General features: G+C 50.7%; 1 protein-coding gene across 2 annotated transcripts; it reads right to left on the bottom strand.

Annotated features, from left to right (window-relative positions):
- Nucleotides 1-10313: 10313 nt before the first annotated feature.
- On the bottom strand, nucleotides 10314-25442 carry PLA2G4F (phospholipase A2 group IVF). Of its 2 annotated transcripts, XM_074327877.1 has the most exons (21): nucleotides 24411-24548; nucleotides 23850-23930; nucleotides 23410-23482; nucleotides 22615-22751; nucleotides 22388-22516; nucleotides 21939-21979; nucleotides 21633-21675; nucleotides 21134-21200; nucleotides 19134-19303; nucleotides 18893-19006; nucleotides 18645-18682; nucleotides 18287-18422; nucleotides 16015-16151; nucleotides 15515-15737; nucleotides 14490-14604; nucleotides 14158-14295; nucleotides 13944-14057; nucleotides 12814-13008; nucleotides 12400-12566; nucleotides 11419-11605; nucleotides 10314-11106 (listed from the first exon to the last, which is right to left on the bottom strand). In XM_074327877.1, the coding sequence occupies exons 3-21, from the start codon at nucleotides 23411-23413 to the stop codon at nucleotides 10886-10888; spliced, it is 2376 nt and encodes a 791-aa protein (XP_074183978.1). In that variant the 5' UTR covers nucleotides 23414-23482; nucleotides 23850-23930; nucleotides 24411-24548; the 3' UTR covers nucleotides 10314-10885. The 2 variants fall into 2 exon arrangements, with proteins under 2 accessions (XP_074183978.1, XP_019580978.2); XM_019725419.2 differs by lacking the exon at nucleotides 23850-23930 and having other exon boundaries at nucleotides 24411-25442.

Below are 25442 nucleotides of genomic sequence, written 5' to 3'. Positions count from 1 at the left end.
TCGGATCAACAACTGAAAGTTTTCCACCAACAACCCTCACCAACCACTTATAAAGGTTTCCTCCAGGAAGAAGGAACTAGAACAGAAGATGAAATGGTAGTATTGATGGGCTTGGTGGGAAAATAAGTTAGGAAACATAAGGTAAACCAAAATATTGACTATACAAATAATAATGATGATGACTAATATTAGCAATAAAAAAGAAAGAAGGAATTAAAACAGAACAATGACACATGAAATAGGAAAATGTGACCAGAGCGAAAGCATTCTGAGAACCTCATATTTTTCTGAGGTGAGTAAAAAAATTGATTAAACTTTGTTAGTTTAAGTAAACAGGTTAAAATGTAGGGGTACTTACAAAAACAATAGGAATAGAACATAGAAATCCCAATATAATAGGGAGGGGAAAAGAGAATCAAAAATAATTCAGGAAAAAGATTTAGAAAAAGTAGAATGAATAGAAGGCACAAATTAAGACAGGAGGGCCCACAGGCTGCAAGAAATTCCTTTCGCAATCCTCAGGGGAGCCTGTGGGTGGGGGCCTGATAGCTAGCTGCCCAAGCCACAGACCTCACCCAGGTGAGGGTGGGACTGAAAGGGCCCTCAAGTGGCTGGAAGCCTGGGTGTAACAGCAGCCAGTTGGGTCAGTATGTGACAGACGGACAGACACACCACATTCTTGAGGCCCAGTCCAGCCCACTCTGGGGACTGAAGGGCGCTCCCTCAGCCCTGTATCTGGCTTGGTTGAAAGTTCTCCGGGTACAAAGTTCTTTTTTTCTTTTTAACTTGGGCCCCTCATAATGTTCTCCACACCCAAACCCCAAACTGGGCATGCTGAAAAGTAAGTGCTCAAAGATACAGGGTGGTATGGTGGTTAATGGCTGGGGCGTTGGAATAAAAACAACAGCAACAACAAAAACCCTGAGTTCAAGACCTGTTTATGTCACTTTTGACCTTAGTGGTCTTGGGCGTGTAACTTAATACCTCTGAGCCTCAGTTTCTACATCTCTAAAATGGGAATAATAATACTACCTTCCTCACAGAATTGTAGTGAGGATAAAGGAAACAAACAAACAAACAAACTATAGATAGATAGATAGATAGATAGATAGATAGATAGATAGATAGATATACATATATATGTGTATATGTATAATGTGTAGCACAAAGTAAGCATTCAATAGAGGATATATACTTATATTTTCACTAAAAATAAGAATTTGTGATACAAATAGGGGAGGCAGACAGACCAAAACAAACGCAGAGAAGACTGAAGGCAATTATACCTTCTTTTCTGTGTACTGCCTGTTCATCTACTTTGCCTATTTTTCTAGCAGGCCTTTGGTCTGTCTTTCTTGTTTTGAGTTTTAAGAGTTCTTATACATTGGGAAGATTAGCATGAATTGCAGTAAATTTTCTAAGTTTGTCATTGACTTTGTTGGTGGGGTTTAGCCACATAAAAGGTTTTTACATTTTTAAATTTAATTAAACTTATCCATCTTCTCACATATTGTACCTGTATTTTGAATCACAGTTAGAAACTATCCCCATAGCCATGTTTACTTTTAGTTCTTGTTTGATTTCATTTTGTACATCTAGGTCTCTGGTCCACCTGGAGTTTTTATAATAACTGATATGTAGTATGTAGATTCAATTTTATCTTTTACCAAATAACTATCTGGTTATCACAACACCCTTATTAAAAAGTCTATCTTTTCTCCAGTGACTTGAGATATCGCCTTTGTTATGTACTAAATTTCCGTATGTATTTCTCCTTCTATTTCTATACTTTGTATTCTATTGATTTATTTGTGTGTCAGTCGAATATAATTTTAATTATAAAGGTTTTATCATGATTTAATATTTGATAAGGCTAGTTTCCTGTCCCCTACTAACACACACAAACATTGCTTTTCTTTTTCAGGTTTTTCTAGCCATTCCTGCATGTTTATTTTTATATATACACTTTACAATCTACTTACCTAGCTCAAAAGAAAAAAATATATTTTTCATTGAATCACATTAGGGAAAATTGACATTTTTATGACAATGAATCATTCTATCTAAGAAGAGACATCTTTCAATTTATTCTTAATGCCTCTTAAAAGTTACTTATAGTTTTTTTATATAGGTTTTACATATTATTAAATTTATTTTTAAATAGTACATTTCTTTTGTTAGTATTGTAAATGGGATTTTCACTTCTGTTATCACTTGTGATTGTGGGTATGAAGGATCTTCATTTTTTTATCCTGTACCTTACCGAATTCTTTTATTGTCTCTGTTAGTTTTATCATTGATTCTTGGGTGTTTTAGGTATACTTTAATATTATCTGTAAACAGAGATAGTTTTACTTCTTTTACAATTCCTATGCTTCTAATTATTTTCTCACATCTGATTGCATTGGCCAATTCTACCAACAAAATATCAGACCAAATCCGTGGAATGCTGCTAAAGCAGTGCTCAGAGCAAAGTTTATAGCTTTAAATACATATATTAGAAAAGAACCAAGTTTAAATGCTCTAAACGTCTACCTTAAGAAGCTAGAGAAAGAGCAAATTAAACTAAAAGTAGAAGAAGGAAATAATAAAGAATGGAACTTTTCAAATTGAAAATGGGAAAATAATATATAAAATCAACAAGAGCCAAAGTTAGCTCTTTGAAAATAATAATAAAATTTATAAACCTCTTAGCTAGACTGATCGTGGAGAGACAAAATACAAATGAACAGTATCAGGAATGAAAGAGGAACATCACTACACATCCCTAAATGAAGGACTTGACCCAGATGGCCTCTGGAACCCTTTCCAGCCCCAGCTCAACTTTTCCGCCTGGCTCCCTGCATCTCTCCTCCCAGTCATCTGCACTCCCCAGGAAGGAATCCCTCAGGGGCTTCTCCAGCAGCCCTGCAAGGGCCACTTGCAGATCGATGAGACTCATGTTGTGGGGATAGGAGCCTCCAGTATGATGGTGACTTGAGGTCCTCTGCAGGAAGAGCAACCTGAGCAGAGCTGACCCTCCCTGGCTGGTAAACTAGGACCAAATGGTAAAGAGGAGGTTCATGGGGGTGGTGGTGGGAAGAGGGGTGGGGTCAGAAAAGGGCGTGGAACTGCAGGCATGGCAGGGGCCCTGCACTACAGGGAAGTAGCTTTCTCCCTGCCTCAGACCACCCAGTAAGCATGTTCCGGAACAGTCCTGGATTTACAGCCTGCTCCCTAGCTACTGTTTCCCCACCCACCCCACTCTGGCAGCTTGAGCTCCTCCCAGCCGTTGGAGGATACTTCCACCTACTACTGGACCATGTTCCCCGGGGCAGCTGAAAACATTAGGACCTCAGACTGACACAAGCTATAGCAGCAAGTCCCTGGTCATAATTGTCCCTAAATGAAAGGGGATCTCTAGCCCTAGGGTCCCCCAAACTGCTTCTCGTTCCCAAATTCCCTAGGGTCAGCCTGACCCACAGCAAGTCTTCTCTGGGAGTTCCAGTTGGAAGCTGCTTGTCGAGATCCAGGTCAGACCTAGATTTCCAAGGTCAAGGCTCCAGAAGCCAGGCACAGTCCGGGAATGAGACAAGGAGACTCAGGATAGTGGCCCTGGTCACATTTGGCCCCCTCTGTAGCCAGCATCAGGACACCGGAGAAGGCCATTTGCCTACAGTAGTTTTTGCTCAGAGGGGGGCATAGATCCGGAGGGGGTGCTGACAGAAGGCATCTGGGCCTAGGGTCCACAGGGGTTCTACTGAGCATGAAACTCTGCAGGTGCATCTGGGAGCCCTTGCCAGCCTGAGGGTAGGGAAGGAAGCTGTATAAAGACTGTGGCCTCAGCCGTTGGTCCCAGCAGGTAATTTAAAAATATTATGGCTGAGAAAATCTGGGTGGTCCCTTAGGCCTATACTTACCCACTCTTTTCATACATGGTGCTCCTATATAGTGGTGCCACTGATTTGGCACAGGAGGGTAAATGGGCAAGTCTGCAGGGAGCTGGAAGACAATGACCGAGAGGGCTCCATACACCCGGCCCTACCAGCCACCCTGGGGGCTGAGGAGCTTCATGTCTCCCATTCAGGAACATTGGGAACAGCAGCCAGTAGCTGGAAGCCCTGCTACCAGCTTACCCTGCCAGTCCCTCCTGCCTTGGCCCAGCCCTGGCTCCTGCTCCACTTCAAGTCCAACTCTCGACAAAGATACCTGCTCCCTGAGTGGTGACAGCAGCAATCACGTGAGGATGGGACCTTAGATCTGCCCAGCTCAGCAAGGCAGGGATCTGTGAGGAGATCAGGGCTCCACCCTCTGGGTGTCTCTTTCATCGAGGGCTTTTTCTTCACCTCTGGGAGGACAGCCAGTACCAGCAGGAATCTCTGGCACCGCTAACAAACAAAAAAAGAGAATGCACAGGTGTATGCACATGGGGACGCATGAGGTGAAGCACCTCCTCCCAGGCCAGGAAGACGGAAGGAGATGAGGCAGATCCAAGGGCAAAGAAAAGGAGTGAGTTCTGTGGAATGTTCCAGAAGACCGGGTTCTACCCTGGCCTAGGGGAGGGTTGGGACCTGAGGATCAGTCCCTCTGGCCAGCTCACCAGCCAGCCCCATCCCCACAGTGTGTCAGCAACAAGCCCAGTACTGAGCCAGGCTGCTCTGAATGTACCTGGCAGGGCATGGGGAGCAGTGAGAACCAAATCATCTAGGACCAGCCAAGAGGCCACTTCTTCTTGGCAGCTCAGAGCAATCGGTACCCCATGTAAAAGAGTAACCAGCATGTATTGAGGATGTGCAGTGCGCCAGCCACTGTGCTCAGTATGTCACACACTTTGTCTCATGTCACCCCCACAGCACCCTGTGAGCAGCCTCTGAGAGCCTTAGTGAGGCAGGCAGCTCTCAGACCAAGAGGCTCCTTACCTTTGAATGTGTTAGATTCAACTGGTCCAGCGGAAGAGTGGACATCAGTTCCGATAGATGGTGCATTTGGGGACTAAAATATACACTGGTGATTAAAAAAAAAAGAAAAACTCAGATATTGCTAACATAATAAAATGTTATGCAACAATAATACTTTAAAAATTCTTCGTTATTTAGGATGCACAATATTTAATTTAACCTAGATTGTTTCTTAAAAGGACAAATTCAGAAAATTTACTGCATAATTGAAAATTGTTAAATTTTTTTAAACGTTGGGGAGTGATCTTAGTTTGTTCTCTATCTTTCATCTTGAAACTGGAAATTCCCCTTTGTAATATTTTACTTACCCCTCAACACCAAACCCATCAGATTAATGATAGGAGATATATAAATATAGATTAATAAATTCATAACCCATGATACAAAACAAGAAAGGGAGCTCTTTAATGACCAAAAACTGAGGCAACTCTAAATAAGAAGGCAAATTGGAGCCTCCACAGTGCGCTGGGCTGCCACTTCACAAAGTGCCATCCGTACCTTCATACACTGTTGGTGGGAATGCAGACTGGTGTAGCCGCTATGGAAGGCAGTGTGGAGGTTCCTCAAAAAATTACGAATAGAATTACCATATGACCCAGCAATCCCTCTCCTGGGTATCTACCAAAAAAATGTGAAAACATTTATATGTAAAGACACGTGTGCTCCAATGTTCATTGCAGCTTTATTTATGGTGGCCAGGACATGGAAACAACCAAAATGTCCTTTGATAGATGAGTGGATAAAGAAGTTGTGGTATATAGACACAATGGAATACTATTCGGTGGTAAGAAAAGATGAAATAGGACCATTTGTGACAACATGGATGGATCTTGAGAGAGTAATGCTAAGCGAAATAAGTCAGGCAGAAAAAGCAGAGAACTATATGATTTCACTGATATGTGGTATATAAACCAAAAACAACAAAAGAACAAGACAAACAAATGAGAAACAAAACCTTGTAGACATAGACAATAGTTTAGTGGTTACCAGAGGGTAAGGGGGGAGAGTGGTGGTCAATGAGGGTAAGGGGGATCAAACATATGGTGATGGAAGGAGAACTGACTCTGGGTGGTGAACACACAATGGGATTTATAGATGATGTAATACAGAATTGTACACCTGAAATCTATGTAACTTTACTAACAATTGTTACCCCAATAAACTTTAATTTAAAAAAATGTTTAAGTGTTCAAAGCGTAAAGAGAGCCCCAAACTGGAAATAACACAAATTTCCATCAGCAGTGAATGGATAAACAAACCGTGGTATCTGTGTACAATTCCTACTCAGCAACTAAAAGGAATGAATGTCTGACACACACAATAACATGGATGAATCTCAAAAACATTATATTGAGTGAAGAAGCCAGTCACAATAGAGTACACACGATACAATTCCATTTAGATGAAACTCTGGAAAGGACACATCCAGTCGCTAGTGACAGAAAGTAGATCAGTGGTCAGTGGGACCAGGGGTGAGAGGTTGATTGGGATGGAACACAAGAGAACTTTTGGGGGGATGGAAATGTTCCATATGTTGGTGGTGGAGATGGTTACATGTGCGTTTATCAATAAATTTGTCCAAATTCATTGAGCTATATCCACTTAGTCTTGTACACTATGGTACATTTAGAATGGGTGCATTACACTGTTTATAAATTTTACTTCAAAAAAATTGGCAAAAGGAACCACCAGAATCTGGAAATAGAGAGTATAACTTTCAAACCAGTCGAGGAGCAAAGAGTGGGAAAATAGAGAATTGAATGAGAAATGGACAACGGGGAGGCTTGGCTGGTACCAGCCTGAATCAGATAAACAGGTAAAAGGGATGGATACCTGGGTTGTACCGAGGAGCCCTCGGCCCACATCCAGAGGACCCAGTGGGGCTGGGTGGGATGGGGAGTATGACCTGTAGTAGGACCCAGAGCAGAACGCGCGTGGACATCTGTATTGTTTAAGCTCCCCAGGTGATTCCAGGGTGCAGCCCAGATGGGGACCCCCACTCTGAGGTCAAAGGATTAACAACCATAGAGGACTTGTAAACATCAGCCAATCAGCCAGAGACTCTCTCGAGAGCCATTGTCCCACCTCCCTTCAGCACGAGCTCCCCCCTCCTACCCACTTGCACTTCTGGGAGCTCTGCCCATGGCTGCCTTACTCGTATTTTGCTCCTTTTGTCTTTCACTGACCTTTCCCCCAACTTTGCCTCCTTTTACCATTTACTTTTCCAAAGCTCTCCATCTAGAGTTGTAAATTAGATTTTTTGAAAGTCTAATTAAATGGACTAATTAAATGTATATTTATATGTATATATAAATATACATATATATATTTCAAAACCTAAATTTGACTAGAGTAAATGGTTATTAACATGTGTGGGCCCTTAATTGCTTAATATTTCCTGTGCCTCAGTTGTCCTAATAGAAAAAAATTAATCCCCACCCCTGTGGTGACCAGACTCCCTGACTCTCAGGACAATCCCAATACAGACCCCTCTTTCTTGCAGGGAGAGTCCTGGACTTCCTGCCCTGTTTGTTCTGGGTCCTGTAGATTTTCCCCCACTGTAGAGGGGGTGGGTGTTGGGGAAAAATGGATGCATGTAGGATTATGCAGGTAGCCCTCCTTTCCTCCTCTCCAAGAATGGCTCAATCTGACGTGAGGGGGCTTTCAAACTCTCAGCAAAAGAGTAGAGTGACAATGAGGCAAAGAGCTGCTTGGCTGGAGCTCTGGAGAAGGTGGGGTGCTCCCATGCTAACCAGCCACTTGCCAATACCTGAGGCTCCCCTCCCATTGCTGTGCCATCCAAGGAATGAAGAGGTGTTTCTCTTTCCTTTTTCTCTTTCCCTCCTTCTCTCCCTCCCTTCTTCAAATGCCCCCATTTCTTTTTTCTGCAGGAGACTATTTGAATGCCTGAAGATGTGTCTGAAGAAGCCAGCGGATCTAATATTTGGACCAGCCTCTGTCCTCACACTCCCTCAGCTAAGACAGTGGTCCCAGGGCCACCGTGTGGTACAATTGCATGGGGGCAAATTCACATCATCAGTTCATATGAATGGCACCCCCTGCAGTTGTGCAGTACACAACGTGGGCAGCCACACACTGCATGCAGCCTCGATGGCCACCCTTTTCTTCCCCTTGCATGATGAGGAACTCTGACAAGCTGAAGAATCATGTCCCTACTCTTATGTTTCCACCCAGCCTCAGAGGAATCAAGCTTACAGCTGTGTTCTTCTGGCCAAATCCCTCCGCCCTAGTCACCTGCAGGACCTTGAAACTTATTTCCAGCCATCTTGGGAAATGCTTCGAAATGGGGCAGAAATGGAGAAGTTGACTCAAATCCCTCCTCGCCTAGGAGCAGGAGCCACACTGGCCAGGTCATCATTGAACTCCGCCTCCTTACTCTGTTGGCTCCCACATTTAATCCTGGAGATGTTTCTTCATTCCCTAGCTGAGGTCACCCCTACACCTGCTGTCAGTTCCTTGGCTAGAGCACCAGACCGGCCTCCCCCTTCCTGCCCTCCCACCCTGAGCCCATTACATCTTCCCAAATCTAATCTGAGCCAACATGGCATTTCCTATACTTCTGTGAGAATGAAGGTACCTACCAGCTCTACACAAGCCCACATGCCTGCTTTCTTCACAAAACTTGCTGGCCCAGGAAGGCAAAAAACAACCCCCACCACACTGGGGGTGGTGATCACATAGTAAAGCAGAGACCTTGTTGTATGTAACTGGTCATATGTATGTGCATTTTTCTTGGGAGAAGGTCCATGGTTTTCATCAGCTTTTCAAAAAGGTCCAAATAGGTTAAGAGCCATTAGTGTTGTACATCTTTTCATGGTTGGCAGGTAATGATCCATCTCTTTAGAATGTAGAATCTCACTCATTTGTCAAATATTTACTGAGCATCTACTATGTGCCAGCTACTGCTCCGAGCACTGGGGATATAGCAGGGAACCCAACAGACAAAAATTTCTGCTCTTAGGGTGCTTACTTTCCATGGGCCAGAAATAGCCTGAGGCCATATGAAGCATTAAAGACAGACCGAAGGTCTAAGAACTCTGTGAACATTATGAGTTCCAAGTTCTAGGAACTCTGTGAAGTTCAGAGCTATGAACTCTATGGAGGTCCTAATCAGTTTTTGGTGATGGATGGTACACATAGCAGTGGTGATGCCAGCAGCCATAGCAGGAGCTCAGGGACCAGCCTGGGCACCCCAAAGGAAACCTCTCACTGCTGAGCCAAGAGGCAGGGGTGGTGGTGGCCTGTGATGGGCAGCAATGGTGAGGAGGCAGGAGAGAACCAAGCTGCCCCCACCCCGTGCCAGCCCAAAGCACTGGCCCTTTTGAGGCCCGGCTCCCTCTGCCTTTCTCAGCTCATGTTCAGTTAGAGGTTTGGGGATCCCAGGCCGGGCCAGGCCAGGGGGCGCAGGCTCGGATTGAGCTACCTTCCTTCCAGCCGGAAGCCAGAACCACGGTGTTCTTCCCAGAGTCAGGACGGGGAAAGCTTCCTTGCCTAAGTGTCCCTGATTGAAAAAGGATGGTGACCGTGGCCCTGGAGAGCATGCTTGGGTATGTGCGAGAGGGAGGGAGAGTGGAACAGCGGGTGCAGCCAGAGAGAGCACTCCTGGTGGGCAGGTCAGTGAGAGCAAGTGTTGAAGTGCCAGCAGCCATAGCATGTATGGCAGCTGGGCCACTGAAGGGTCCCAGCTGGCTCAGTACTGGGTAGGGCAGGAGTGAGGCAAATGAGGCTGCAGAAGCCCACGGCCAGAGGGAGAGGGCCTGGAGAGTCCCCCAGACTAACCCTGGTCTCCACAGACCTAAAATCTGCCCATGCTGGAAAGGTTCCAGATATTTGGAGGGTCCTAGGTGGGTAGGGAGAGATCAGAAACAGGGCGGGGGAGAGACAGATCGCCCAGATCATTGGATGCATCTGTGAAAGAGACAGGAGCCCGGCCTCTGAATTCCCAGCCAGGCTCCCTCTATCACTGTGCCTCCCTGGCCAACGGTCAACACGGCCCTGCCCTCGCTAGGAACACGCACACACATGCAGGCACACATTCACTCTGCCTCCTGATCGGCAGATGGGGCCTCCAGACACACCCATTTAGCTGCTGGAATGGTGACACTATTTGCATGAGGTGGCAGCTGTACACATGACAAGAGAATGTAGCCCAAGTTTAAAGTGCAAACCATGAGTAATTAGCAGGGAGACAATGTGCACACCCACCAGCCTGAGTCCGGCCAGGATGGGCTGTCATCCCACAGCCTTCAGGACACTGAACAGGGAAGGGTGGTGAGCGATGAGGAGGGATGAGGTGGGGGAGAGGGTGTGAGTGAGGCAGAAGGCAAAGGAGACTTAGCAGGAAGGATGATGGAGTTAGTGACCCAGAGTGGCAACCCATGTGGTCCCCCTTTATTATTGATAGAACTTACACTGCATCCAGGAGCTGGGGACCAGAGAGGGTGGGGGTGGGGGAGGGAGTCAGAGGTGGATCAGGGATTGAGCCACTTGCACAAGTGTGAACTGGATGCATCTTTGCTTTTGGTCTCAGTTTAAGGAGAGTAACCAGCACCTCAGCTCTCACAGCTCCCATCTGGTGAGGGTCTGAAGTCCTTCTGTGTAGGGGGTGGAACCTGGGGCTAGACTACTGCCTGGTCATCCCCTCTACACACTCCAATGTAAAATAGCACTGCTCACTTCTGCCCCACACCCCAAGTGCCCCCGGAGAGACATACTGCCCCATCTCCCAGCAACACATACAAGAAGGGCCCAGCCCCAAGTCCAACCTGCAATTCTGCAGGAGCTTTCCAAGGCCTGGGGCACCTCAAGGCAGGTCCCGGTGAGACGGGAAGCAGAGCCCTACAGAGTCCACTCCCCCCTTTACCAAGCCCTAGTCTGCACCCCCCCAGTCCCTCCTCTGTGTCACAGTCCTCCAACTCCAGCCTGGGTCAGCCTGCAGCACTGGCCCCTGCTTGCAACCTGTCCAGAGCCTGCTGGAGGGCATGCCTCAGGGTCTCTGCATTGTTTAGAACGTTATATCGACTCAGGGCCACCAGCCGATCAAACTCCTCAGGCTCATAGGTGAAGTCTGTCATGCCATAGGGGGTGTCTGGCCCATCGATGGCAAAGTCCCCAAAGGCCTTCTCCTCAGCTGTTTGTCGCTCCACACCTGCGGGTGGGAAGTGGAGGAGAGACCAGGCTGGGGTACTCTGTGGCTGGGAGCTGCCAGCCCAGAAGCCCCCCTGCCCTAGGACAGCTGGCTGGTTCTTTGTAGGCCCTGCCAGGGGCCCACATCTCTGCTCTCTTGCCCATCAGGGGGCGCCAGTACCAGTGCTTAAGTCCAGGAAGCAGAGGGCAGCAGTGGCCGGCTCGGGCCCTCCGGGAGGCATGCTTTGCTACCTTGTCCAGGGGACCCACTCCCAGAACAGTATTCCATCACCACCCTAGAGCTCTGTGGGCCAGGCCCAGGGCGTCCCCTCACCTGGGGCCAGGTGTGTGCGGAAGGTACGGTTGACAAGGGGGAAGTGCAGCACGATGGGTGCGTGAGGGTCCTCGGCCCTGGCAAACAGGTAGCATTCACGGGGTTCCTCCAGGTCCTCAGGGAGCACCTCAATCTTGGGAAAGGGGATGCCTCGGTCCAGGCAGTACTTCTCTGTCATCTGTAAGACCTGTGCAGGGAGGCAGGCTTCTGACCCTGCGTGCCTCCCACCTGGACGCACACAGACACAGGTCAGCTCTGCCTCTCACTAGCTGAGTGATTGCAGGCAGGTGACCTCCCCTTCATGAGAAGAACTCCCTGGCACGGTGGGTGTGCAGCTGAACAATAATCACCAGCATTCTCACCATGCTTCCTACCCCGTGGCTTCCCACTGCCTCCCTCCTCTGACCCTCTTAGCGGGCTGATTTCTAGTTCACAAGGTTGAGACCAAATGATTACAGAAGGTCACGTTGGAAAAGGCTTTGTCCATCATCTAATCCCAAGCTCTCATTGGACCCAGGAGGAGGAGGGGGAGGCCAATGAGGGAAGAGCTGGGCCAACAGCACAATTGGAACCCACATCCGAATGGGGGAACCTGTCCACCACCCCACAGGGTCTGAGGGAGCCACTGTGAGAGACTTCTGGAAGGGACCCTGTTGTTACCACAAAGCTTTGTTACCACAAAAATGAAGGGACGGCAGACCCAGGCCCTGTTGGGAGCAAGGGATGCTACCAGGAACAGGCAGGGCCTACAATAGGGGTCGTCCCTTTACCAGGATAGAAGACGCCTGAGGACTCTCTTTGGCCTCCTTTCCCGACTCCCACTCCCTCCCAAAACCTCAGCAATCCTCTCCTCCAACTGGGAGACCAGTGCTGCGCAGGGGGCACAGGGCGCCACTGACAGATTAGAACCCAGGCCCTCCGCGAAGGGCCATCCCCACACACCCAGTCAGGCCGCCTCAGCAGAGAACCCCCACCCCTTACCTTGAAGGGGGCGTCCAGAGAATAGTCAAAGGACACAATGAGGTCCACCGCTCTCTGGGGTAGCAGGCTCAGCGGGAACGGGGAGTTGATAGCAAAGCCGCCGTCCACCAGGTTCAGGCAGTCCCTCATGGGAGTGAGCTGGTTGGGGCAGGCGTCCGGGTGTGTGTCTGCACAGGGACAAATGCTTGCTCTTCTTAGCAACTCTCTTCTCTTTGTATTGGAAATGCCCCTCTCTGTAGAGGTCTTTGCTTCTTTCCCTCTCTGACAGCCACTCTGGGGTCTCCCACTCCAGCCCCCTCATCCACCTTTGGGGAACAGGAGCCCACACCCCAACTCCCGGGTCAAAAGGCAGCACTGGCCCCCATGAGCTGGAGGCACAGGCAGCAGGAGGGCCCCACGCAGAGCAGCACCCACCGTTCCTGGCCACAAACTCCCTGCCAGCCATATAATCCTTGTGCAGGCAGAGGCCGTGCATGAAGTTGAAGTTCTTCGCGGAGGTGAAGCGGCAGGTGAATAGGCCCAGTACAACCTGGGAGAAGAGCCCCTGGGGGGTGAAGAGCCTGGTTCTCAGCCTCGTGGGGTCATGCAGCTGGAGCTTCTGGCAGTCGTCTAGTGAGGATGGGATGGTGACATATAGGGAGAAGTGGTACCCTTCATTGTCCTCTGGCCTTTATGGCTCAGGGGAGGCCCCTCCATCTTCTCCCTACACCCCGCCTCCCAGGCTTCTGACCACTGCTTCCCAGAACCCCTTTAAAATAATGTGTGTGTTTTTTTCACATTCTCCATATTTTGAAAGTTGCCTATGACACTGCATTTATTAATAACATCACCCACCCTGAAAGTTGCATATACAATTTCCAACCAGAATTTCACCCCCTAAACACCTACTGAGCAGCTGCTATGTGCTGGGCACCAGGGAGACTAAGACCCGGCCCCGGCCCTCAGGGCTCACGCCTACTTAGGGGAGAGTCAGAGAGAGAGAATGAATCGGGACAGTGCGCTGAGGTAAGGACAGTGACCCATGTGATGTGCCTGAGGTCTTACAGGGACCTGGGTGGTTAGACCCTCTATCTCCCTGGAGGGATGGAGTGGAACAGAGAAGCTTCCTGATAAAATGATGTCTCAGCTGAATTGTAAGAGCTGAGCAAAAGGAATCCAGGGGAGAAAGGTGGGAAAGGTATTCCTTGCAGCAAGGTGCTCATAGGCCATGTAGAGAGCAGGCCGAAGAGGAGCCCTGAGGTGTGTGGACAGAGTATCATCCAGATGCCCAGTGGCCCTGGGCTGAGTTGACTTCATTAGAGTCCAAGGAGAGAATCCAAAGTTGTAGCCTGATCACAGAGCACTCCCGGCTCCCACTGGGGTTTCTGACGTGGGCCCTCGCCCAGCCCCCTACCCACACTGCCTCTACAGGGAAGTCATTTCCTCAGCATGTCTGAACCCAGTGGGACAGCCAAGTCCCTCACTGTCCCCTCCCTCCTTCTCATTGCCTCTTCCAGGGCCCTAGTGCTAGAAGGAGGCATGGGGTTGGGGTTCGGGGTCTGCACCCTCTTCTGTGGTGTTCATGCTGCCTCGGTGCTCATCCAGGAAGCTGAGGCTGGAGCCAGTCGTCTTCAGGAAGATCTCATCCACGCTGGCTGCAAAGGCGCTGCCCCATACACCTAAGGAGACAGGCCAGGCCCAGGCCGTCATGACTCCTGCACCCATGTCAGGGCCTGGCCCTGCACCCTCCCTGTCCCCAGCCCTCCGGCCTAGACTCACCCTGTAGGTAGCAGAGCCGGGGTTCTGGCCAGAGCTTCAGCAATCGCCCCATGAAGAACTCTGAGCCAAAGAGCTTGGTGGGAACATAAGCCCCATACTTGGGGAAGCCAACCTCATGGGGGGTAAACTCGCACCACTCTAGGGGCCCAGAGTAAAGGGAATGTCAGCGAGGGCTTCCCACCAGGACCCCAGGGTTCTCCCGGCCCTTGTCAAGAACAGGAGGCAACAACCCCCCTGTGCTCCGAGGTTCCCACCTATACTGACAGTCTGGCCCCTTCCGCCCTCCACCACCACGCCTTCCACCTGCTTCCTAGGTCTGCACACTCAGACACCTGCACAGTCTTCCCCGCTGATGTCTGTGCAAATGTTGATGCTGGAGTAGATGGGGTAAGGGTTCTGGCCCTGGCTGACGGCCTCCTGCTGGTCAGACAGTTTGGCAGGGTTTTCCTGGACAGGAAAGAAAGGAATGCCCTTGGCCTTGTGGGAGTTCTCGTTCCCCATCCCCATGGCCTGAGGCTGGCACCCGATGGGGTGTGTTGTGTCCACAAGAGACTGTGGTCGCCAAGGCCACTGCTTTAGAGACATCTCTCTCTCTAGGGGACACGCTTTAGGCTGCAACAGATGTAAGGCCGCTGTGGGTTTTATGCAATTCCGGGGGCACTGGGAACACCCTCCCACCTTCTTCCCCATTCAAGAAAGCACATCAGCACCCGAGAGACAGTGACATTTTTAAAGGAATACCTGAAATCCAGTCTACTTTCTTTAAAAAGTAAATCACTAGAAAACATGAGTTCTTTTCTTATAAGTGAGAAATCACTTGTGATATAAATCCATAGCTGATATCCACACACCAGTGGGCCAGGCGTCCCAGGGCTGAGATCCTTCCTCACCTCTGAATTTCTCAACTCCTCGCCAATGCTGGGCCTGCAGATCTAGGAGCAGCCACCAGGTGGCGCGAGTCATGGCCGCTGGGCCAACAGGTGGGAGTGGTGTTCTGCCTCAGCGGCAAGTGGGAATCGCTTGGAACGCTTTGAAAACATACCTGTGCTAGTGCTCGACTCTAGAGCAAACAAAACAGTATCTCTGGAAGTAAGGCCCAGGCATGAGGTGTTTTTGAAAAGCTGCACTGGTGATTCCAAAATGCAGACAGATCTGAGAACTACAAACCAGCCTCTCCTTCCCCAAGGGTTAGGAGCCAGGAAAGATGAAGGGGTGTCAGCCCCTCCACCCCCCACCCCAGGTTGCTCAGACCTAAATGATAGCTTTGCAAATCTCAGAACAGCTAAGGCAGAACTAAGTGCTGGTGGTACAAGGGTGGAAAGGAGTCGTGTTTATTTGTTACCTGCTCTTCTCTTACCTCCTGGTACAGGACATATTCAATGAGGAGGCCCCAGAGGTCGACGAGGGAAACACTGTGGCCTCTGCTTTCCAGGTTCCCCAGTTCCTGGGCATAGTATTGCAGGCGCTCCACGGACACTGCCCCCATCTTACTGCTGCAGACCCGAGCCCGGGCATGCTCAGTGGGGCCCTGCAAAGCCACCTGGGACCAGGCTGGGTCCTTGTAGAGTGTGGAGATGCACCTGGGCATGGAGGGAATTGGGGGCAGGGGAGCACAGGAAAGGGAGAGAGGGATGCAGGTGTCTGTGAGTGACACCTCCTCCACCATCACTTGTATCCACTGCCTTGCACCACCTACTTAGGGGATCCCTGGGGACTCAGTCCCTTCCTGACCCCCTCCTAACCTCCTTGGAGGCAGACTCCTGCCCCCCACACCAGGGACTCCACCAGATCACCAGGTCATACCCCTGTCTCTTCAGGGCTCTCCTTTACTCTGTACCTTGCCCCCACCTCACTTACCAACAGGACCCAGAGACCCCACTCAAGTAGGTCACAATATCCAGGAGTCCCAGCTCCTGCATCCCTGCCAGGCTGCCGTACAGGGAAGACATAGCACGGGTTCCACCTCCCGAACCCAGCACAGCCACCACAGGTACCTGGGCACAGTAATAATCATGATAACAACATCTACCACCACTGTTATTTATATATTATTGCTAACAGTGTCAGACATTGATCTAAGAGACTTACATGTATTGTCTCATTGAATCCTCACAGCAACCCATCTTACAGATGGGAGAACTGAGGCACAGGAAGGTTAGATAACGTGACCGTAATAATACAGTCAGTAAGTGATGGAAACAGTATGGATCCAGAGATGGCTCATAATCATTATACTAGGAAAGGATGTACCTGCAAGGTATATTCACCCAAAACAGCTAAAACAGGGTTTCTCAATCTTGGCACCACTGATAATTTTAGACTGGATAATTCTTTGTTATGATGAGTTGTCCTGTGTGTTCTACAATGTTTACAGCATTCCTGGCCTTTACCCAGTAGATGCCAGTAGCATCTCTCTCCCCTTCACCCAGTCATGACAATAAAACATGTCTCTAGACATTGACAAATGTCGCCTGGTAAAATTGCCACCAACTGAGAACCACTGAGCTAAAGTGACAAAGACCACTGAGCAACCTGGACCTGCCCATGACATGAGAGGTGTCCAGATAGCTCTAAGATCAGAGGTGTCTGGTGGGATCAGAATAGAAGGTTTTTCGCTACTCAGCTTTTCCAAGATGATTTTGCCCATTTCACCCAGATCTTTGGTTCCTTTCCCTGTGCTCCTTTCTCCTGTCTTGAAAAAAATGCTCCTTGGCCACTGTCCAGCAAGGGCACTGTCCCTACAGAGTGCTGGCAGAGACAGAGCTCCCTGTAGGTAGGGTCTGTGCTGTCTTCACCCTCCACATACAGAGTGGAGCTTGGCACAGAGTAGGCATCTCCCAAACAAACAATCCAGGCTTGCTAAGCTTGTCAGCACTGGGCACAGGCTCCATCTCCTGAGTACACCTGCAGCCGGGAGGAAGCCACCAACTTTTCCCAATTTACCATAGGTCTCGCCCTCAGCACTGCCTTCCCTCCTGCTTCCTAGCCACAGAGCCCCGTGGACCCACCACTTCCAAATCCCTTTGTCTACTGTTGTGAACTGAATTACGTCCCTCCCAAATTCATATGCTGAAACCCCAATGTGACTATTGAGGAAAGAGGGAAAACTGAATGGTTCTCTTCTCAGCCTTACTGGTAAATTACTAACAGAACCTGAAGCTTGCAGAAAAACCATAAATATAATCTTGACATTTAAACTTTTAAACTTTCCTGTAACTCTAGTCCTGCATTAGACATCATACAGATTATCATCAGCATAGTACATGTCAGTACATGTGCTCCCGTTAAGCGTATGACCTCCTCAAAGAAAACTGTGTGCAGACTGCCTGACGCCCCACTCGACAGCTACCAGAAATCCATCATCATAATTATTGACACTAGTTAAGTCATTGTAATGGACCAATCAAAGAACTAGGAATGCAGGGCTCCTTTCTCTCTTGTGATTCGGTTACATCATATAAGCTAATGATTTTTCTTTCTTCCTTGGAACATTTCTAGATTTATTCCTAGTTGTGTTTCTAGTTCTCAAACTCTAAAGCCCTTGAATAAATCTGTCATTTATTTCTAGCCAGAGCTAGACTCTTTTTTATTACGATTGATACTATATTTGGAGAAAGGGCCTATAAGGAGGTAGTATAGGTTCTGCGAGGTCATAAGGGTGGGGCCCTAAGGCAATAGGACTGGTGTCCTTGTAGAGAAAGAGAAAGAACCCCCCACACACCCCCTGCACATACACAGAGGAAAGGCCATGTGAGGACAGAGCAAGAAGGTGGCCGTCTACAAGTCAGCAAGAGAGACATCACCAAAAACCAACCCTGATAGCACCTTGATCTTGAACTTCCAGCTTCCAGGTGAGAAAATAAATACCTGTTGTTTAAGCCCCCCAGTTAGTGGTGTGTTCTGTGATGGCAGCCTGAGATGACTAATTCACCCGCTTTGGCCAGGCTGTTCAGTCCCTCATTACATACGATTGTGCCCATCAGCTCATGCGAACAGGCCTGCCCCCTTCCTCCTCTGCTCCCCATGTTTCCTCTATACTTCCTATCACCTCTGAGCCACACAGTCCTCTCAAGGGAAAAGGATGGATCTGGTCCCAGAAATGCTGGGGTCTGGCACCTCCATTCCATACCTGGCCACTGTCGGGAGCCTGGCTCAATCCCAGCACCTGCTGCAGAGCCTTGGACACGATCTGCTTCCTCTTGTCCAGAAACTTCTGCTCCCCGTCACAGAGATCAAAGCCCAGGCGCAGGTCCAGGTCCCCAGAGCTGCCTCATGTGGAATGGGGGTGGGGTGCTGGATGACTGTTCAGTGGAGGGGAGCCTCGGGCCAAGCCAGTTTTTCGCAGGAGCAGACACACACTCCGTGGAACCCCTCACAAAGATCCCACCAGAACCAGACCTGCCCACCCCCTGGATGAGTCGCACAGGCAGGAAAGCCCCTGCACTTCCAGCCTAGCCCATGAGCCCCCTGAGGAGAGCCTTCCTCACCTCATTTCTGCCTTCACACTCAGAGCCACTTCCTGGCCCTGAAAGAGACAACAGCCCATCCCTGAGGATTCTGGGTTGGATTCTCCCACCAGCAGCCCCTGCTGCTCCGGTAACTCTAGCCCAGATGTGGACCATGGCTGAGCTCCTGGATGGTCTGATCTTGACCCCCTCTCAGGCCCCTCCCTCAGAAGTTTTTTGGAGATCACAAAGCATGCAGGGGTCCTTTAGGCACTCAGACAGAGCCTTACCTCCCCCAGGGCCACGAAGCGCTGTTCCTCCTGGCCTAGGGCCAGAGAGGAGAGCAGGATGCCCCCCTCGCCCAGCTTGCTCCTCTGGACCTCCAACTCAGCAGCTGGGCTGCTCTGCAGGGAAGACAACACGGTGGAGCCCCTCAGAGTGGAGGAAACGTGCCTGCCCTGACGCCCTGGACCACTGCTCCAGCCGGCCTGATCCTATCACCTGCATCTTCCAGGTTGTGAGCTCACTCACCTGCAGGACTGTGAGCTCTTCTTCTAGCGCCACTTCCAGCCTGGATTGCAGCGCTGGATTCACGTGGAAGGTAAAGGTGGCTGGGGGGCCTGCTTCCACGGGAGGCTGCAGGGGCAAGAGCTGTGGCTTCTCATAGGCCCCGGGCACTGCCAGCTGAATCTGCCTAGAGCCTGGGAGCAGAGGGTCCAGGTGAGGGAGTGAGAGCAGGTGTGTGTGTGTGTGTGTGTGTGTGTGTGTGTGTGTGTGTGTGTGATGGTAGCACCCTGAATAGCAAATCCCATTTCCTTCCCCTTGGAAATGCCAACTCATCACCCTGCTCACTCTCTGGCACTGAGACCATAACAAAGCCATCACGAAGGACATCAGGGTCCTGTAACCTGTCCTGGTCAGAACTGAGGACCTGGGGAAAGTGGGGAACACACAATGCCTAGGGGAAGGGGGGAAAGGCAGGGAGAGAGAGAGCCCCCTGTCCAAAGCTTATGGAGCTGATGATTTTGAGATTATATTAAATATATAAAATATAATTCTATGAGATTATGTTATAGTTATCATATATTAATTATTACATTAATTACCAGTTTTCAACTGGTAGTTCCCCCATTCAAGCTCTGTGCTCACACCCTCAGGCCGCAAGTTGTTCTGGCCTTTGTTTCCAAAGTGTAAGACCTCGGGAGAACGCAGAGGGTTTGCAGAGGAGAAACGGGAAGAAGTGGGTTTGTGGCCTCAGAGAGACTAGGTAGCTTGGAGAAGAAGGGGAGAACTAGCACAGGCTAGGGGAGGCCAGGCTGGGAGGAGGGGCAGAGAGGCCTGTAGCCCAGGAGCAACTCTCTGGGGAGGAGGCAAGAAGAAATGGCCATACTTGACGTCCAGGCAAAGGGGACCCCAGATGCTCTCTACACATGCTCCTTGGGACTGCATGAGACCTGGGGACTTGACATGACCCAGGGGGAGGGAATTAGAGAAAATACGGAAAGTCATACTTCTTTCACCTCATGGTTTAAGGACTAAGATTAATATGCGCTATTCATAGTCAGAAACCACTGAATCTGTGGTGGAGAGAAGCCCTGGAGTATCACAGACCCGTGTTCGGTCCTGGCTCCACCACTTACTAGCTGTGTGACTTACTAGCTTTCTTCTTTAAGCTTCAGTCTCATGAATTAAAGCACCTACTTTATGGGGTTGTTATGAGGGTTAAATAATAAAACACATGTCAAATGGTTAGCGCAGTGCCTAACTCATAGTACGTGTCACCTGGGTGGGACTCATCCTGCAGGCTCGGCCTCTCTCTCATGGTTACAGGGGACTTGAGCTGTCACACAGCCTCTGTCCCACTCCTGCATCGGGTGCCCCTTCTGAGTGGCTGCCCTCTGTGCTGGAAGTGCACTGGTGTGCTCACTTCCGCAGTCTCCTAGAATTCTCCCTCTGCCATGTGATGCTAGCTCCTCCCACGAAGAGGCCAGCTAATTTCCCTGCCCTCCAACTTTAGGGTCAGCCTTGGGACTTGTTTTGACAACAAAATGTTTGTGGCTGTGTGATGTGACCAAAGGCGTGAAAAGCACCTGTTCATTTGGGCTTGCTCTCCTGCACCTCGGCAACGCCCTAAGAACATACCCAGGCTAGTCCACGGGTCACAGGAGGTAGATTAGATGAGGGAGGGGCACACATTGCAGAGCCAGGTCACTCCCACCAAGCCCAGCCTAGGTCAGCCACGCACCAGCTGACCACCAGATGTGAGAGCTAAATACATGCTTCCTGTTGTCTGCCGCTGAGACTTGGGGGTGTTTTTTATAGAGCAGTAGTTGGACTGATACAACCTCTATGCATGAATACTTCCAGGGACAAAAAGTTCACTTCTTCCCGAGGCAATCAGTTCTATCCTTGATCGGCTTTACACAGTGAAAAATGAAGACCTTTCTGTCCCAGACCCATTTTCTTGAAATCAGCAGTCCCCCAACCCCCTAGGAGAGAAGGGAAGACCAAAGGCCACTGGCCAAACGCACCATACTCTCGATGTAGGGCTGTCTCATCTTCCCCGAGGGTGGCCTGGATTCTCAGACAGGGGTGAGCCTGGAAAGCAGAGGTCTGTGGGAGCCAGATAGTCATAGAGCCTGCACAGGGCCCGAAACAGGAGGGAGGAAAGAAGCGATATGTGGGGCAGGGTCCAGGTAAAACCTTCCCAGGGCCTGTGCCTTACAGGCAAGGGTCTTCTGTAGCAGCCCCCACTCCCAGGACTCAGAAGAAGTGGCCCTGGTGGCAAAGGGGGAGGAGGTAAAGGGTCCTCGGCAGTCTCAGAAGCCCGAGTCCCAAATGAGTAATGTGCTGAGCACAGGAAGGCCGGCTTCTGGGCTGCCCACTCGGGTGTGAGGCCTCCCCCAGCACATCTCCACTCTGAGGAGGGGTTGAGTGTCCTTCAGAGGCAAGTAGGTGTGACGGGCCCAGTGGTGAATTCCTCATTGCCCTCCAGCCCTGGGCAGCCCCAAGCTGGCCTTCACTACTTACCACCAAGACACCATTGGTGATGACTTCAGATGCAGGCATCTGGCTGCAAAGGAGGAGGGGCTCATGGGATATCTGGGCCCCTCAAGATGGCTGTTATTATCAAAATGTGACTGAAGCAGTTGGAAGAGCATGGGGAGCCTGACAGGGTTTGGAGGTCGGGGTGGGTGTGGGCCAACACTCAAATGGGCGTCAAGACCAGGACATCCCCTGTCAGGCCAGGCCAGCGCAGGTCCTGGTGACTGACAGCTGGGAGCTGCCCGTGAGTTTCAGAGGAAATGGAAGGGCATAGGCTCCACCTGTACTCACCTCTTCTCCAGAACAAACTCCACCTGCAGCTCTTCTGAATCCTACATGGAGGGAGCAAGGGAACACATTTTCAAAGCATTCTGGAAGCCTCAGGGACTGTCCCTGCCCTCGGCCCTGCTCAGGTCCAGGGACCAGAAGAGGAGACTGTTGTCGTGCCTTCTCGTGGGCACAGGAGGGGTAGTGGCATCTCCATGAGGAGCTTCATTCATTCAAATCTGTGTGTGGACGCCTGTTCTAGAGGCTGAGGGTTTAGCAATGATCGAGAAAAGTACTCTGCCCTCAAGGAGCTCACACGTCGGTTCCACACAGGGAAGAGGTATTTGAGGGACACCTTGGTAGAGTCAGTAGTGCAGGCTGGAGGGGCCATCTTGGAGCCCCTCCTCAGTGCCCTGGGCGGGACCTCCTCTCCTAGAGCTCGGCTTATTGTGGCACAGGTGGGCATGGCTCACCTGTTGGTTGAGTTGAAAGGTATGTCTGTGGGGTTGGCCGGGTTTGAGGTTCTCCAGGTCAAACAGCAGCAGGGAGAGCTTATTGCTGAGCATGACGTCTTTGTCATAGAGCGTGAGCTCCAGGACGTTCTGTAGACAGGGCGGGCAGGAGGTGGGGGCCTGAGGCAGGGCAGGCACCCTGGAGGAGCCCTTTATTGCCGCTACCCTGGCCGCTCACTGGCCCTCACCTTCACAGCACTGTGAACCTTGTAGTAGAAGGTCTCGTTCCACTCGGGGTCACTGCAGTTGGCCACCACCTTTGTCTGGGCATGGTGGGGGGATGCCGTGGGCAGCCACAGTTGCACGTAGCAGTCAGCTTTGGACACTGCAGGTAAGATAGGGAGCAGTGCTAGCTTCAAGCTCTTATTGTTGAAAAGGTTGTCTAGAGGAGGTTGGGGTGGGAGGGGAAGGAGCAGAGTGAGGAGAGGAGCAGAGTCAGGAGAGGAGGCTGCCCACGGGGCAGGCTGGGGAGATGGGCGGGAGAGCCCATGTCCTCGACTCCCTCTCCACCAGATACACCTTCCATTCAGCTGAATGGAAATCCTGCAGTGCCCAGTTGACAAGATCACATGGAAGCACAGACCACCAATTCCCAGAAAAGGCCTAATTCGGAGGACAAACTCCCCTCCCAGTTGTCAGCATTGGCACGGAGAGCTCCTGGTTTGCAGACGTTGGCTTCTGGCAACAGCAGGCCTCACACGCTCTCCAGACTGGCACTGCTCCACTTGGTCGACTCAGGGAGGAGTTGGGGGTCTGCACAATGCTCCCCTTCAGCACCTACCTCCCAGCTCTGGGGCTATGGCCTGGGCTCCCTCACCAGGGAGGCCTCCCTCCACAGTCATCACCAGCCTCTCTACCCAACTCCACACACACACACACACACACACACACACACACACGCACACTTCCGGCCGGCCCCTCCACTGAGCTCTGTGGAGGCCCCAGGGAAAAGGAGAGAAAGGGTGGAATTGAGGGTCACTCACGCATGTCTTTGCCCTGGATATTTCTGCCCCTCAGCACCTTCACCTGGAGGTCATAGTATGGGTGTGTTTCCCGCTGAAACAACAGAACTCCAGGAACTCAGTTCCAGGAAGCCGGTGTGGGGCCTGATCGCCCTGCCTGATCACCCTGCAGTGATGCCCAGCTCAAGCTTCCCTCGTCCCATCATGGAGCAGCAGCCAGGGTCCCAGCTGTTGCTGTGCCTGGGGGGCCTTGGCAGGGCAGGTGTTGGGAGCTCAGGGTGTTGGTGATGAGCCTGACCCTTGGAATCAGTCAGGCTGGATGGGCTTGGGCAAGTTCCTTGTTTCCCATGCTTCAGTTTTCCCATCTATAAAATGGGGGTTGTGATGCTAATCTCAGGGTTGTGGTGAATTTTCATTGAGAAGCCGTATAAGTGCAGGGCTTAAATGCTTGACACACGTACCCATTTTTGCTAACTACGGTTATCATGCACCACAAACTTGCACGCCCCTCAGACCACAGTGCCACTGCTGTAGCTTGAGATCTGATGTGTTTAAGGAGATTAAATATTAGAAGCGAAAGCTGTGATCAACCCCACACACTAGCTCCCTGACACAGCCTAGATGGGAGGCTGCAGGCAGGTGAAGGGAAACCAAGAGTCACTCAGCTTGTACTGGTCTGACTCGTGGCTAAGGAGACCGCAGCTTGGGCTCAGACTGCAGACTCCCGGGAGTGAGACTCTCCCCTCGAACCCCACAACCAGGCATTCTGGGCAAAACCCAGCCAGCGGCCAGTGTCACATGACCGTGTCCTCCATTTCTAATTGGGGGATGATTTTCAAAAGTCAATGTTTTCACCAACCTCTCTAATTTAAGCTCCGCCAGGTTGACTGGAGCAAATTAGCCCCGACCCCAGATCAAAACCCAATCCCCGCTCCATCCCAGGCTGGCCTCCGTCGTCACAGGGGTCCAGGCTCCTAGGACCCCTCCAGTCCACACTTCCCAGGAAAGATCAGGTACTTTACCCGCCGGTGACTCCACTGAAGCCCCCTCTTCTCTCTCTCCCGCAGCAGCACTACCCCCAAGAGGGGCAGCCCCTTGCCTGCCAGCCACTTTGGCCACAGTGCCCAGAGCATGGCCAGGCAGCCTGCTTCCCGGAGCCACGCTGCTCTCTTCTGGTGACACTCACTGCTAGCTCAGGTCGGACAGGTAGCGCAGGGGTGGGGAGGGTGGAGCTGGATCTCTGCTGAGGATGTAGGGCTTGTGAGCCCTTGAGGCTGAAGGTGGGGTTTGACAGGCTCCGGGAAGTGACTGGAGCCTAATTTCCTCAGGCAGCAGGCCCTTCAGTCCCTCTCCAAGACGATGAGAAACTGGCCCTCTGGTTCCCCATCCCAGCCCCTGGTTATCGTTGGGCTGCTTATGGAAAATAACAGCTGAGCCTCACACCCCAGCAGGAGTTAACTTCATGGGGTGGGCAGAGCCCCAGTGTTCAGATTTCCAACAAGCCTGTGGACGATGCTGACAGCTGGCCTGGGGAACGGCAGCCCGCGAAGTGCTGCACCGGGGCCGCCTTCTCCAGCTTTCAGAAAAGCCTAAAACCAATGCCTTTCAAGTTCTACCTTCCCCACGGCTCTGAAGCACAAGCATGGAAATACCTGGTTAATGTTTGATCCGGACTCAAAGGTGTTTCTAATCTCTCCTGGCCTCCCTCCCCTCCCTTGCTCTACAAAGACCCACAGGCTGCTGTTTGTAGGACCTGCACCAGGCCTTGGAACCAAAGGTGAGGAGGGCTGTCCGAATCCTGAAGAAATTCACAGCCTCATGACTCCCTGTGGCTTCTGCCCAGGCCCTCTTCCTGGATCAGTGGAAATACCTGGATGGTCCAGGTATAGAGGAAGGGATGTGGTCAGGTGGTATCGGTAAGGACAAGTAAAAAGCAAGACTGCCAGTCTTTAAGCTACTAGAGACACAGGCTTTGAAGTCCTCTGTTGACCATCCTAAGCCTTAGGCTGAAGATGGTATGTGATGTCCCCTTTTCTATGGTCCCTCTGACCATC

This window comes from Rhinolophus sinicus, linkage group LG03 (assembly GCF_036562045.2).
Source record: "Rhinolophus sinicus isolate RSC01 linkage group LG03, ASM3656204v1, whole genome shotgun sequence".
Lineage (NCBI taxonomy): Eukaryota > Metazoa > Chordata > Mammalia > Chiroptera > Rhinolophidae > Rhinolophus > Rhinolophus sinicus.
This window is presented reverse-complemented; position numbering and strand designations above follow the sequence as displayed.